General features: G+C 38.1%; 2 protein-coding genes across 2 annotated transcripts; one reads left to right on the top strand and one right to left on the bottom strand.

Moving 5' to 3' along the window:
* The first annotated feature begins 1,935 nt into the window (after nt 1-1,935).
* Nucleotides 1,936-8,079, top strand: kcna7 (potassium voltage-gated channel, shaker-related subfamily, member 7). Its single transcript, XM_057346083.1, has 3 exons — nt 1,936-2,125; nt 2,356-3,112; nt 7,155-8,079. Exons 2-3 carry the CDS (start codon nt 2,420-2,422, stop codon nt 8,070-8,072), a joined length of 1,611 nt encoding a protein of 536 aa, XP_057202066.1. The 5' UTR covers nt 1,936-2,125; nt 2,356-2,419; the 3' UTR covers nt 8,073-8,079.
* Nucleotides 8,080-10,161: 2,082 nt separating this feature from the next.
* fgf21 (fibroblast growth factor 21) lies at nt 10,162-14,596 on the bottom strand. Its single transcript, XM_057346103.1, has 4 exons — nt 12,327-14,596; nt 11,908-11,985; nt 11,590-11,693; nt 10,162-10,469 (listed from the first exon to the last, which is right to left on the bottom strand). Exons 1-4 carry the CDS (start codon nt 12,451-12,453, stop codon nt 10,170-10,172), a joined length of 609 nt encoding a protein of 202 aa, XP_057202086.1. The 5' UTR covers nt 12,454-14,596; the 3' UTR covers nt 10,162-10,169.
* Nucleotides 14,597-14,669: the final 73 nt, after the last annotated feature.

Here is a 14,669-nt window from a genome sequence, read left to right on the forward strand (position 1 = left end):
TCTGCGCACCTTTTGCGCAGTTTGACTTACTTCCTGTGTTGCCAATTTAGTGATTTTTCAGCCCCCTTAAGCGAGATATTTTCCAAAAGGCGGCAAGCTACAAATCTATGCGCCCATACAAAACAATGTTTCCAAGAACTAGTCATTTATTAATATTAAATAAATATTAATTTATTAAACTAGTCATTTATTGTCCTTGTTTGCCCTTGTTCATTTAAAACCTAGATTTATTGCGTGGCTGTATTATGTTTTAATACAGCATCATGGCTCAGAGAGTAGATTAGCGAAGCTGTACAAACGAGCCTTTAGTGCTAACACTAGTGCTCCTTGAGTTCTGTGCTCGCCACGATTATGATTGGTTGAATGGTAAGGTTGAATCTGATTGGCTAAACAGGATGACAACTCAAGTTGGAGGGACAGCGCTGCCAAGAGAGTCTCAAAATACGGCTCTCACTAAATCCTTGGTGTTTCAAATCCAGGGCGATTCACACTTGAGTGACGATTTGCACATTCACATTCAATGATAAACTTTCTAAATATTTGTGCCTAGTTGTACGTCTGTGAATTGTATTAAGCGTTTGTGAAACATATTTGATTAGAATATAATTTTATTTTACACACATTAATTGTTTTTTGTGAATGTACATATATCATTTGTGCACGTGAATTAGGTTTTATGCATGTGAAACTGGCTACGCAAGTGTACATCGTGTTTTATGCGTGAATAATTAATGAGACTAAAATCGCTCCATATTTGGACAGTCTCCAGAAAGACTGCCAGGGATATAAGGATGACCGATTGTAATCTGGTCCAAAAACACTTTCAGTTTTTAACACTACACAAAATGTTAATAAAACAAACAACCCACAGAACGTTTGAAATTGAATAAAATAGAACATCTATAAGACTTGAGTGAATTAAAAGAAAAATAGGGAAAATACAAACATGTATTAGTAAACGAAAGCTTTTCTATTTTATAATTGTCTTATTTTATAACAAAAACTGCCTATAATGTTGAGCTATTTTGTGATCATTTAATGCAGGGCTTCTATGTGAATAGCAAAATTATGTCTTTGTGCTAACACACCCTTCACAAATTGTAAGGTAGGCCTATCAGACATATCTTTTTTACAATAATTAAAATATTATTTGTCTAATTGTAAAAATGTATTACCCGTTTTATGTTACAACCATTTTTAATTCTGAATAATTTTATGTTTACAACTTTGTTTCCTGACATAAGTGTTGGAGTGGGGATTTAATTACCTGTGTGAAATTGGGGAGCAACTACAGTGTTATTGTAAACATTTAATTCTTGTACATCATAAAACTGAAAATTAAAACAGATAAATACATAACAAGATAGACTTGTATTTTGTATGAAATTTAGCAGCATTTAGTGGTAAGGTTGGCAATTGCAACCAACGGCTCCCTCCACCCCTTCCACTCCCCTTCAAAGCACTACTTAGGCTGACACAGAACAAAGCTATCGTCACGTTTTTTAATAATTTCCTGAAGGATACAATGTATTTACGAAACGTACTCTGTAGAACAGTTTGTCTGTTTAGGGCTACTGTAAACAACATGGCGAATTCCATGCAAGGGGACCCGCAGTGTATGTATATAGAAATAGCTCATTGTAAGGTAATAAAACATACGCTTCATTATGTAAGGTCTTTATACACCTCTGAAGACATAGTTATGTATATTATATTGTATTTCTGTCTATAGATCCTCCCAAAAACTACAAACTGAATCTTTAAGGTAGTGCTGGTATAAAGATGTTTGGGGCAATGAGTTTCTGAGGGGACGAGGGGGTCTGGATTAAATTTCAACATGACAGCATTCCCCAAAGCTACAGCAAGCATGAGGGGAGAGAGTAAAGACCGTGACCTACAAACAGCTTTAAATCGCCTAACTTCACTTACAGAGGGCAGGACAGAGCTTATGGTTCAGTGTGTACAGGAGAAAACACCCCCGTTGGATTCAAACCCTTTACATAGGGTGCTCAGACTGCCTAAAGGGGGACAGTAGATACAATGCTCATGGTGTTGTGGAGGTAGGTAAGAAACACGGACAGCCCCACGGTAAATATTCTGGACCTACGGGCACAAGTGGCAAAGGGTAAGTGTGGGGGAGAAAATAGGGTGTTGACTTAGAAACTCAGACACACTTCTGTGTCATTTCAGGGCATGAACATATTATGGGAAATATTTCCTAACAATGTACGCAAGTCTTTTGACAACATGACTTCTATTGATAAATGTTAATTGACATTTTAAGGTTTGTAATAAGAGTATAGTGAAAAATCAGACGATTGTGTTTGACTGTGTCCACTCCACTCCATGTAACAGAGAAAGTATAGAAGAAGCTGAAAGGTCCCACACACAGATCGCAAAACCAGAAAAAGAAGAGAAGATGGACAACCTTGGCAAGGAGGGAGGAGGACCAGACAACATCACGGAGGAGAAAACACAAGTAGATGAAGACATCAGCGAGAGTGACAAGAGCCTCAAGGACCAGCGCAACAAAGCAGAGAAAGGTGACAAAGAGAAAGGTGAGAAGAAGAGAGAACGCAGAAGATCCGGTTCGTTGTGGAGAGGTGTTTGGGGGCTCTCCGAACGTTTGGCCATCAACGTGTCAGGTATGCGCTATGAGACGCAAATTCGCACCCTGGCCCAGTTCCCCGACTCTCTGCTTGGAGACCCACAGCGTCGCCTGCGCTACTTCGACCCTCTACGCAATGAGATCTTCCTGGACCGTAACAGATTCTGCTTCGACGCCATCCTCTACTTCTATCAGTCCGGAGGCCGGTTACGGCGGCCGGCAAATGTTCCTCTGGACATCTTCATGGATGAACTGCGTTTTTATGAGCTGGGAGAGGACTTCATGGTTCGGTTTAGGGAGGACGAGGGATTCCCTAAAGAGATTCCTCGGCCCCTGCCAGAGAATGAGATCCAGCGCAAGCTGTGGATGCTCTTTGAACACCCTGAATCTTCCGGAGGTGCCCGTATTATTGCCATTATTAGCGTGATGGTGATTGTGGTTTCCATCCTCATCTTCTGTTTGGAGACGCTGCCTGACTTCAGAATTGAGAAAGAGCTGAGAGAGGTGAGAGTGAAAGAGTGTAGCAGATGAAAAAACATTTTAAATATTACACACGTTGAACATATCTGACTAAACAGTATGTACACGGTGTATGGAATACAGAAATGTTTAAATTGTTATTGCTATGCCTCACATAAAAGTTTAACTTGCACATTATTATACTTTAAAAACTGTTGTGTTAACAACAACACAATCTGTCCTTAACTGAACACTTTGTCTACTTAAAGGGACAGTTCACCCAAAAATGAAAATTCTGTCATCATTTACTCCCCCAAAGTTGTTCCAAATCTGTATAAATTTCTTTGTTCTGATGAACATAGAGAAAGATATTTGGAAAAATGTTAGCAACTGACAGTTCTGGGACATTGACTACCATATTAGTAAAATATTAAAATGGTAGTCAGAGGTGCCCCAGAACTGTTTGCTTTCCTAAATTCCTCAAAATATCTTCTTTTGTGTTGAACAGAACATAAAATTCCACCATAATTTCCCATAAATGTCAGGTGCTTACATTCTTCCAAATATCTTTTTTTGTTTTCATCAGAACAAAGAAATTCATACAGGTTTGGAACAACTTGAGGGTGAGTAATTCATGACAGAATGTTCATTTTGGGTGGAGTATGGCTTTAAGGACACATTTGTTTTAACTCAACTATGTTGTTGTCCCATTTATTTATCACAAAATCAACACAAAATGACTACAAATGTTCAAATTCACAGAAGAATTGTTATTATTTAACACATAAGAGTGTATGGTCTTACATGCTATACTGTGGTTTTGCCTACAGTCAACCATTCTTTCCATTATAATTTAATAAAATTAATATAAAATGCTCATTGTTCAAGCTTTGCTGCTCTGAAATTATGAATAATATAATCTCATTTATATATATTTAGAAATACATTATATCAGATAAACAGGCTATATCACGATAACCGTTTGTGTTATATTGTCCCATTAAATTGCTTCAATGTACAGAAGTTATAGCTATATTTTTAAGGCTTTAAGAATGGCTAAATACCAATTTAGATAATTTAGATATTGACCATTTTACCACGTTTTAAATAAAAATACAAATTTCTTGTTGAGCAACCATTATATTCAGTTTTGCATACTCCTTTCCTTACCCTGACTTGCATTAGTAGAAGCTTATATAATTATTAAAGTCGAGCTGTCAGATACAACTCTACGGGAAATGTCAGTTTGATGTCATTGAACTAAAGATAATATTTTTGTAAAATGTATTATATACTAAAGACATGACCAACAACCTGCAGCAAACCCCATTGGAAAAAGTTTGGTTAAAAAATAGTTGAAAACATTGTATTGTCAGGCTGGTAAGTTCAGTTCTGTAAAATGTGTTTTTTGTAAATTTAGCACACAGTCTAAGCTAAAGATTGCATAAGTTGATGAAGAATGATAAAGCTGAGAAGGACTGTTGGAGAGTGTCACGCAGGAGGGTTATTGCTGAGATTATTTTAGACGTGTCGTTAAATCTGATACACAGATTGAGAGAAGAGACTCCAATGGACTTGGGGAGGGGGGATCAGGAAAACAGACCGTGCAGAAAGATGCACCTGACAGAAAAAAGAAAAGGAGATGAGAAATGACAAGATGACAAGTGACAGCATGAAAGAGCGTGTGGGCCTGATCGAATGAGGCAAAAACAGAGACGGCGGGTGGGTTCTGGGCATGAAGTGAAAGTCAATGAAGAGTATCAAATTTGTTTCCCATCAGCCATCCAACTACATCGGCACAAGCATGTACTAACCGACATGCTGCCAAGATAATGACAGATAAGTAAACGAACGGGGGTAAAACGAGCGAGCGAGAGAAAAAGAGGTGGGGGGGCACTTTCTCCGGTTTCACCTTAGAGATCTCAGGTGATATTTTTAGAGTAAGGACAACCCTTCAAAGCACATTAACACAGAAACGGGAGCTTGTATTAATAAACAGACCGACTCAATGGCTGAAATCGGTATGGAAACACACACTTCTATAAAATCTTTTGATGACTAAGGCAAAATCTAAATAAACATTGGCTGTACTATGATAGTGAACACCTAACAGCCAACAAGAACACACACATCTGATCTCATGTCTAACTTTTCTCAAGTCTGTTTGCAATGCAAATGCACGCACTCACACACTCACACACACACACAGTGTAGATCAGTAAGTGTATATCTTGGGATTGTACTGTACTCATGGCTTTAACCTTGCAAGCACAAGTTAAATTGCATCTGATTGACCTGAATGTGACACTGTTTGTTTTAGCCTGTGTTGTTTAGATATAGATTAAGTCTTCTTCTGGAGTGACAAAGAGCAATAATGGCTCTTGAGTTAAAGGTCAAGCTCTATGACCCTGACAGCAATGAAGTCAGTGTGAAATGAGCAACCAAGTTGTTTTAGATGGACATTTGTGGACAACCGATCGATACATCAGTACTCAAACCAAAAGAGATGTTTTTATACATTGTGGGAACTTTTCATACACATAATGACTTTTAGACTGTACACACGGTATATTCTATCCTCTAATCCTTTAACATTTTCAAATAAGCATCAATAAATAATTTAGGTGATCTACACTTTTACCATCTTTGTGGGTCCTCAAAATATATAGACACCTGCAGACACAGACCCGCAAGCACCCACAGAAAAGGTATAAAAGGATTAGGCTTTTGTTTTGAAAAAGTATTGTTTCAAACAGTGTCCTAATCTAAAGTAATAAATGCATTTCCTTGTGCCAGCCAGTAAGTGCCACAGTAAATAATAAAGATAAGATAACGGAAACTTAATTGGGTATCCCAGGAAATACTATAAGCATTATAAGCTGACCAAAGTCTGTGATAACAATATAGTGAGCCTGTGAGAATGTGTTACATAAATTCTTAAAAATAAAGGATTGAAATAGTTCTGAGAGGCATTTAGGGTCATTAAAGGGGTAGTTCAACCAAAAGTGAAAGTTCTGTCATCATTTATTCACCTTAAAGTTGTTCCAAATCTGTGTGCATTTCTTTGTTCTAATGAACACAAAAGAAGATATTTTGAAAAATGTGGAAACCATACAGTTCTGGGGCACCATTGGCACAGTAGTTTTGTCTCCTGTGGGAGTCAATAGGGCATCAGAAATGTTAGTTACAAACATTCTTACTAAAGCAATAAGCGCCGCGAAGCATTGGGTTACAGTGCATTTTATAACAGCTAAGGGCGTTGAGGCACGACGCGAAGCGGAAATATCGGGGGATTTTATAACGGCTTAGAACGCGGCTCAGCCAATCAGAATCAAGGACCAGAACTGACAGTTTTATAAAATTATTTTGGGATTCAAATATTTTGGGTTCTTCAGACCTTTTTACAGTGTTAACCTTTTTCACCTCCACTAGAAAACATCTTTTGTACAAGTTAACATATGAAAGTAGAGATGCACTGATAATAAATATCTCCACCGATACCGAAAGCCGATTATTCATAGTGATATCTGCCAATACAGGTACTGAAGATTAATTTAGTATTTTTATAGTATTTTATATCTAAATGTTACGAATTCTTAAAATAACTATTAATATTGAACAGCCAACTGGTGATGGTGAACATTTTCTATGTACAGAGCACAAATTCATTGCATTTCCCTGTCTTCTTTTGATTGACAGGATATATCGGCCCTGATCTTTGGTTGTTCCAATAGCCAATAGTGTGAAAAATTGCTTTCATTTGCCGATACCGATTATTGGCCGATTTATTGGTGCATCTTCAGTAGAAAGTTCTTCATGGAACTATACGTCCAAAATTGTTTCTTTTATGGCATTGTGGAAAACCATTTATTTTTTAAAAGTTTAACTCCAAGAAAAGCATGAACCTTCTGAATTAAAAATGTATTTTATTTCATGGACATTTAAACAATTTTGAAGATTTCATATTTCATTATGAAAAGCATCATGAAAAAATGTGTTTGTCTTATCATGTTTTCTGAATATCATCATTTTCATCTTTTTCTTTTCTTTCTTCCTTTTCCCCCACACCTTTCTCTTTCTTTCCCAGCAATATGTGCACCAGCCTCACCTCAACACTGAAAACATTACCCTATCCGCCACCTCCCCTTTCCACGATCCCTTCTTCCTGGTTGAGACCATGTGCATCTGCTGGTTCTCTTTTGAACTGGTGATGCGTTTCGCTTGCTCTCCCAGTAAGATGGTCTTCTTCAAGGATGTGATGAACATCATTGACTTCTTTGCTATCATTCCCTACTTTGTCACGCTCGGCACCGAGCTGGCCAAGTCCAAGGGAGCCACGCCAAGCATGTCCCTGGCCATCATCAGGGTCATCCGTCTGGTGAGAGTGTTCAGGATCTTCAAGCTATCTCGCCACTCCAAAGGTCTTCAAATCCTGGGCCAGACTCTGAAAGCCAGCTTAAGAGAACTGGCCCTGCTCATCTTCTTTCTTTTCATTGGAGTTATTATATTCTCCAGTGCCGTTTACTTTGCAGAGGTGGACCACTCGGAAACAGCGTTTACCAGCATCCCGGAAGCCTTCTGGTGGGCTGTGGTCACCATGACGACAGTGGGGTATGGCGATATGTACCCAGTGACGGTGGGCGGAAAGTTGGTGGGTTCGATGTGTGCTATCGCCGGTGTGCTCACAATCTCGCTTCCGGTTCCAGTAATCGTTTCTAACTTCAGCTACTTCTACCACCGTGAAACGGAGTGCGAGTCCAACCAGGAGCACACCCATGTTAGCACCTCCCTCTGGGATGAAGAAGGAGAGGATGAAGAAGGAGAAGAAGGTGAGGAAGGCCCAGAGGAACAGGGAGACTATGTTCCTCTTGAGGGCGGTATGGCCTATAGGGGGATCTGCGCTCCTCTTAATGGAACTCTCCTGGCGGGGCTTTGTTCCGGGCAGGCTGGGGAGCAAAGTGGAGGGACCATTTGCCTACGGGAGCCACTGGTCACCCAAGTCTGAGACATCGGAGGCCAAAGAGAGAAGAGTGAGGTTTTCCTGTGCCAAGTTCATGGACTACTGCCTCGCCGTAACTCTCTGAACATACATGTGTGAAGGAAATGTACGACTGTGAGCATGAAACTCAGAAGGTACATTTGGAAAATTCATATCCAGCAGGCAGAGGAAGACAAACCACAGGAGGAAAAGTATGAGGACACTGACCAGCAACAACAAATTTAAAGGGCGCACTCTGCTTTTGTTTTTTGTTGTTGTTTTTTTACGCAAAAGTGTCCAGTTGAGGGGTTACCAGAGTAGAGTGTGGCATTACTGTTAAATAATAGATTTTTGAGGTTTTGACTGGAATCTAATGTTTAATTTATGTGTATCTTTATTATCCATAAATTATTTTCTTATGTTTTGGTTAGAACAGTGGTTCTCAACCAAGGGGCGCAGAGGTACTGCAGGTGGGGCGCGACGGTTCCCCGAAACCCCAACCTTTGGAACTCGAGCTGCGCACAAAAGCTTAAAATCTACAAAGTAGGCAAACGTCCACTCAGGAAGCAGCAGCATTACCTCTACATCATCTTAAAAAACAGGTAGATCATATAAGTATGTTTGTCTTTCAGACTGTAATTTCAGAATAAGCACAAGTCTCTCTCTCTCTCCCGAAGAGTTCAGAATGCGCATGAAGGGAGTGGCATGTAAATAAAGTGCCTTTTCATATATTTCTGATCTTGGACGGCTGTTTAAAGCTGTTGACAGTTATTAAAGATGTAAAGCGCAGTTTTCAACAGGCAAATGACACCACATCGCTTCTGTATTTTAAACTGCAAATAAACTCTCGCTCGTGTTAAAATCGATGAAACACGCACCGTTCTCGTGATCTGGCAGATTAAATCCTTTAGGAATAATGCCCAAAACACTACAATTTTGTTTTTATCAGCAGGGTTGTTACATTTATAATCTGATCTCTTGAGATCAATCTGTCATATACAGGTATTTTTTGCTTAAACTATATCTAACATATTTTACACATTATCTTATCTATCCTCAATGTACAGTATGGGGGGTGCCAGTTCTTTAAATGGGTTTACAGGGGGGTGCGACCATGAAAAGTTTGAGAACCACTGGGTCAGAACATTAAAGGGATAGTTCACCCAAAAATGAAAATTCTTTCATCATTTACTCATGTCATGCCAAACCTGTATGACTTTCTTTCTTCTGCAAAACACAAAAGTTTTCAAGAATGTTGGTAACCAAACAACATTGGCCCCCATTGACTTCCATTGTATGGACACGAAACCACTGAGACATTTCTCCAAATATCTTTTTTTGAGTTCCCCGAAGAAAAACTCATATACATGTTTTAAACATCATGAGGGCGAATAAATGTTTATTTTTGGGCAAACCCTTTAAAACACCACATTAAATCATTGAATGTATTTATTCGTGAAACTATTTTTATCTATTCAAAGAGTGTTTCGTTGTCTTAACGCTAGAATGTTTTTGGAATCATGTGACAGACATATGTAAACTAAGCGGTGTTGTGCAACAAGCATTTGCACCTTAGCTATAAAGTTCTTACTGCAGTTCTTGACATATATAACAGACTTATTCATAGTAAGAAACTCGGTGTCATTTAAATGTCATGGATTTTGTCGCCCAGTTGCCACCATGAATGTTCCAGAGATTTGTGTGTCAGTCTTAAGCATCATTCATCTGGAATAGAGTTGAGTTTGGATTAGTGCTGTTTCTGATGTTATTGCTGTACTCAGCAGCGCTGTTAAAATGCTGTAAATGAAAGACGTGTGTTAGCTTGTGTGTGTATTCAAAAATGTAAATTTGACCATGTTTGTGTATTTTTATTTATTAAAACTTTTTATCACACAAACATCGTAACTCATGATGTGAAAAAAGAAACGCACACATTGAAGGTGGAATTTACATCCACCAATTTTTCCCACACTGTATAAACTTATTATTAAATAAGATAATTATTACACAATAGTAAATAAATAAATATGTTTAAATAAATACAGTTTAGGTAACAAAACACTTTTAACCGGACAGTTTGTCCGGTTACAATGTAAAGTCTTCCTCGATAATGATCCCTAGTCTTCATTTCTTAGAATGCAAACTGGGGCTGAAAACGCTCTGGATGTGTGACTGATGTCCCATTTCAAGTGGGTCGTCAGAGTCTAGGTTTACATCTTGAATATACTGTTTCACATCCTGTATCTGGCTGTCCTCTTGTTTATTCATAATGGGGAGGAACCGAGAAAGTGAAGGGCCATGTTTCTGCCTAGGCTGCTTTGAGGGCAGAGACACAGAACGTCCATTGTGTGCAGACCGGAAACAAGTATATCCATCTTCCAGTATCAATTCCTGAAAGACGCAGTCTTTTTCAGCAAAACCTCTCTGAAAAACAGAAGAAATTTATTAGGCCATGTGTTGAAGTATCAAGTAAAAATTATATTATTAGTGATAACACAGTGGGGTTGTTCAACGTAATGCATTGTAGCATGACTTCCATTTTTTCTATTAGTCGTGTATGGGGTCTTCCTTTGGTAAGTTTTGTATATCGTGCCAGAGAAATTCCACATTTTATATAAAAGCACATTTTGACATGTATTCAATATCTTCAGAAGGGAAACATACAGTATTAACAGGGCAATGCTCATGTCATTTCAAACCTGTATGACTTTTTTCTTCCGCAGAATACAGAAGATATTTTGAGGAATGTTGGTAACCTGTACCCATTGACTTGCATTGGTTTTTTGTCCATACAATAGATCCATACCAACTATCTTCAAAATATCTCTTTTGTGTTCTGCGAAAGAAAGGAAGTCATACAGGATTGAAATGACAAGAAGGTGAGTAAATGATGATAGAATTTTAATTTTTTGGGTGAACTACAGTATGCCTTTAACATAATTATTCATTGATTTATTATTATTATAATAGTTATGTTAGCTTTTATAAGAGTATGTGCTGTAGACAGTGCACATGCTACAGACATACAAAAGTTGTTAGCTCATGGAGACTCTGGTTCGAGTCCAAACTAGGGCTGTCAGATTTTCACAGTACGGTTATCGTGGCCCCCAAAAAATCATGATAACAATACTTTGGCAATTGAACTTGTTTTTCAAAGAAATAAGCAATACTATGTACAATTTATCTTTATTTTTGTTTATGTGTAACATTAACACGCCCTAGCCCAAACCCGAGTAAAAGTGTTTAAAAACATGCAACATGTTTAAAAATTACATAAAAATTACAAAAAATTGCCACAATATGGCGATGTTGTTTTTACCACTATTCACACCAAAGAACTGTCAAAGAACAAAGATCTGTAATGCTTTAATAATCATAAATCTCTAAAATGTACATGCCAAATAGTACTGCAAAATTATCAACAACATCAAGACTCAAAGTTTTTTAAAAAGTGTCTCAAATATTAAACTGTTAGTGTAGAATCAGCCATTGTTATGTGCTTCATTGCTTTTAACACATTTGTATTAATAGAGAGTGTTCATACCTGTCCTCTCAATTTGCCTTCACTGTCCATACAGAGGAAAAGAGATGTAGCCACACCTTTGATAACTGTCTCACCCGCTTTCACTGAGCGCAGTTCCAACACACCTGCAGCAAACAGCACCAAACCTTAGTCACTATTAATGCCTTTGGACCCCACACATATCATTATCATAACATAACATTATCAACTGACTATTTCCTTGAATTACCCTGCTCATAGCAGACCATAATGAAAAGTAACGTTTTTGCAACTATAGCACTCTAGTAATTTGTAGTCATGCTCTTTATCTGTACTAACATGAAGTTGAGATCTACTTACAGTTGGGGCTCTGTTCCGAAGACCCACTGACTGAGCCGTCAGCATTAATTTCAAGGAATAGTTCTTGACTTATGTCGTCTAAAAAGAACAAACAAACACATAAACACATTTACACTCACATATGGCATCAGTAATCAAACATAGTAAGAATAACTGCAGTGTATTGACAAAGAAAATACACTGAAAGCGTAAGTTGGTTAGAGTTACATTACCCACGCAAGCTATAAACATTAAAATATGAATAATAATTGATTCCAGTAAGCACTAAAATGTAACCGTTACCTACATAAAAGCAAAAGTAGATATTTAGGTTAAGGGAAATTTGTGACTATAGGAAATATCACTGTACTATTTATAACCAGCGTAACACAGCAATAAATAGACTAAAAGCTAGAATGAGATTCAAAATAGTTCAGTACCTGTATAGAGCAGCAGTTCTCTGACCTGAGTTCTGAAGGGGAAAAGCACACTGTGTGCAGGAACATACATACACCAATGAAGCGAGGGGAAAAGCACAAGAAAAATGACAAACCAGGCAAAAAGCATGATAGAAAAATGTAACGTATAAAAAAAATCTTCAAACGTAAGATATGATAGTAATAAAACTGAATTCTCTCCTAGATGTTACAATTCCAAAGTAAAACTAAGCCTATGCAATAAACCGAGCATGAAGTGACATCTCCAAGACCAATTATTGTCTACACAAATGATGTGCCGTAAAGTCTTATTTATATGGAAGCTAGAGAGTGCTAGAGAATCCATGAGTCACTCATGTACGAAAAGGAAAAATGATAACAAACTTGTTTTCAGGAAATGAACAAGGTTAAACCGATGGTAAAACCTCATATGCTGCTCAGCAAGACAAGTGTTGCCATCGATCCCACGTTGATGAACATGAGAACTACGTATTTTGCAATGTTTTACACATTACCAAGCGCGATGGATTGATCGCTGTTTATTCAATATAAAGTGTTTTGTTATAATTGAAAGGAAGTAGGGGTGGAGGTGGCAGTTTAAACAAGGGGCAGATAAGAGGCCATAAAGAGAGCTTGCTCATTTGTGTACACTCGCTCAATATGATGATGACAGGACCGGCGGACGCTGCACTAGCCTCACATCAGCTGTAGAGGGCAGTGTGCCATCATGTCATAGTCTATTAAGATTTATTTGAAGATGTGCATGTCTTACTAAACGAAACAAAACAAAACAAAACAAGCAAAGATGCACAATCACATGCTTAGAGAGGGACACATACAACCACGATCCATAACCCCATGTGTCGACCGTGCATGCCTGTCAATAACGTTGTGTCATTGTTGAATCTCTGTAAATGATTAATGACGGTAAACAACCGGAGTGTTGACAGATCCGTTTTACCACAGAATATTCCTTTAACGACTATGACTTCCTTTCTTCTGTGGAACGCAAGAGGAACACTGCTTAAACAATAGCTGTAGTATGGACAGTAGTAGAGATGCAAGAGAAATATTATAAATCGTAAATGTGCATATTAAGATGGTTTGCAATAAGTAATTGAGTCTAGTGCTTCAAAACATTTTGTAAAAAGTTTAAGTAAATATTTAGGTTTTCCTGAAACCAAAAACAATGTGGACATGCTGGTTTACTTGCAAACTGTGACAATTTTGTAACTATTTGGTTTCAGGTGTTTTAGTTTTAAAGGAACAATACGGCATTTTAGGAGGATCTATTGACATAAATACAATATAATATACAAAACTATTTCTTCAGAGGTGTATAAAGACCTCACGTAATGAGCCATTAAGTTTGTAATACCTTAGAATAAGCTGTTTATATCTACATACAGAGCGGCCCTTCATACATTGAATTCGCCGCCATGTTTTGTACAGCAGCCCTAAACGGACAAACAACTCTACAACGCGCGTTTCCTTTTCCTCTCCGCTGCGGTATCGTGGTGAAACGGATCGCGGGATGATCCGTACGGATCGTGCTCTCCGGTGCGGAACGCATGTGACCTGCGGATTAACTGAAAGTTTATTCATCATTGACTAAAAGAGTAAAACGCGCTCTCGCTCGCTCTCCAGTTTCAGCTCCAACGCGCTCTCGCTCTCTCAAGTAAGTTATCTGGACGAGTACAATATTAAAGCGGTTCCAGATAAACAATGACGCTCAAAACTGCTCCGTCGCACAGCTAACATTACACAACATCATATCTTGGTATGTTAGTATGTTACTCACATGCTGATCCGAATCAAAGCAACCTCCTCCTCCAACGTCTCTCTCTGCTGGAAAGTATCTCCATAGATATCTGTGAGTACATATCTGCTAATGTGTCTCTGGTGGAAAGTCTTTATAATATTAACACAGGCCCTAGCTCCTGCCTGACTTTTATCCTTCTTTTTAAACTTAAAATCCACAAACCTTTTATTGTATGTAATACATAAGTCATAGCTCTTTCTACAGTCTTTCTAATGCCGCAAAATCTCTAACCTGCGTCAACATGAGAACGACATCTTTTTGTACTGTGGTGGCCACCGTCGTGTTTGAACTGAGCGATTCGTGGCAAATCTATAATACAACGCTAGTGGCCGCTGTTAATTAAGAACTGCGCCTTTAATGGTGGTATAACTATACTAAGCTGAGCTAAGTATAGTGTTATTGTGTTATTGGTGGTAAAAGGTGTTAGTTTTTTATGTAAAATGATATGTAACATGGCTGTTGACTTTCATAGTTTGTATTGATGCTTTCATACAGAAAAGGAAACATTTATGTTGTTTATCTAA

Source organism: Triplophysa rosa, linkage group LG11 (assembly GCF_024868665.1).
Source record: "Triplophysa rosa linkage group LG11, Trosa_1v2, whole genome shotgun sequence".
Taxonomy (NCBI): Eukaryota; Metazoa; Chordata; class Actinopteri; order Cypriniformes; family Nemacheilidae; genus Triplophysa; species Triplophysa rosa.

Bases quoted from the DNA above. Each gene is read 5' to 3' on its own strand.
- fgf21 (XM_057346103.1), bottom strand. From the start codon at position 12,453: ATGCTTTTTGCCTGGTTTGTCATTTTTCTTGTGCTTTTCCCCTCGCTT. The intron at 11,986-12,326 runs GTACTGAACTAT...TGTTCTTTTTAG, and splicing joins AGAACTGCTGCTCTATACAG to ACGACATAAGTCAAGAACTA. The intron at 10,470-11,589 runs GTATGAACACTC...TCTGTTTTTCAG, and splicing joins AAGGCAAATTGAGAGGACAG to AGAGGTTTTGCTGAAAAAGA.
- kcna7 (XM_057346083.1), top strand. From the start codon at position 2,420: ATGGACAACCTTGGCAAGGAGGGAGGAGGACCAGACAACATCACGGAG. The intron at 3,113-7,154 runs GTGAGAGTGAAA...TTTCTTTCCCAG, and splicing joins TTGAGAAAGAGCTGAGAGAG to CAATATGTGCACCAGCCTCA.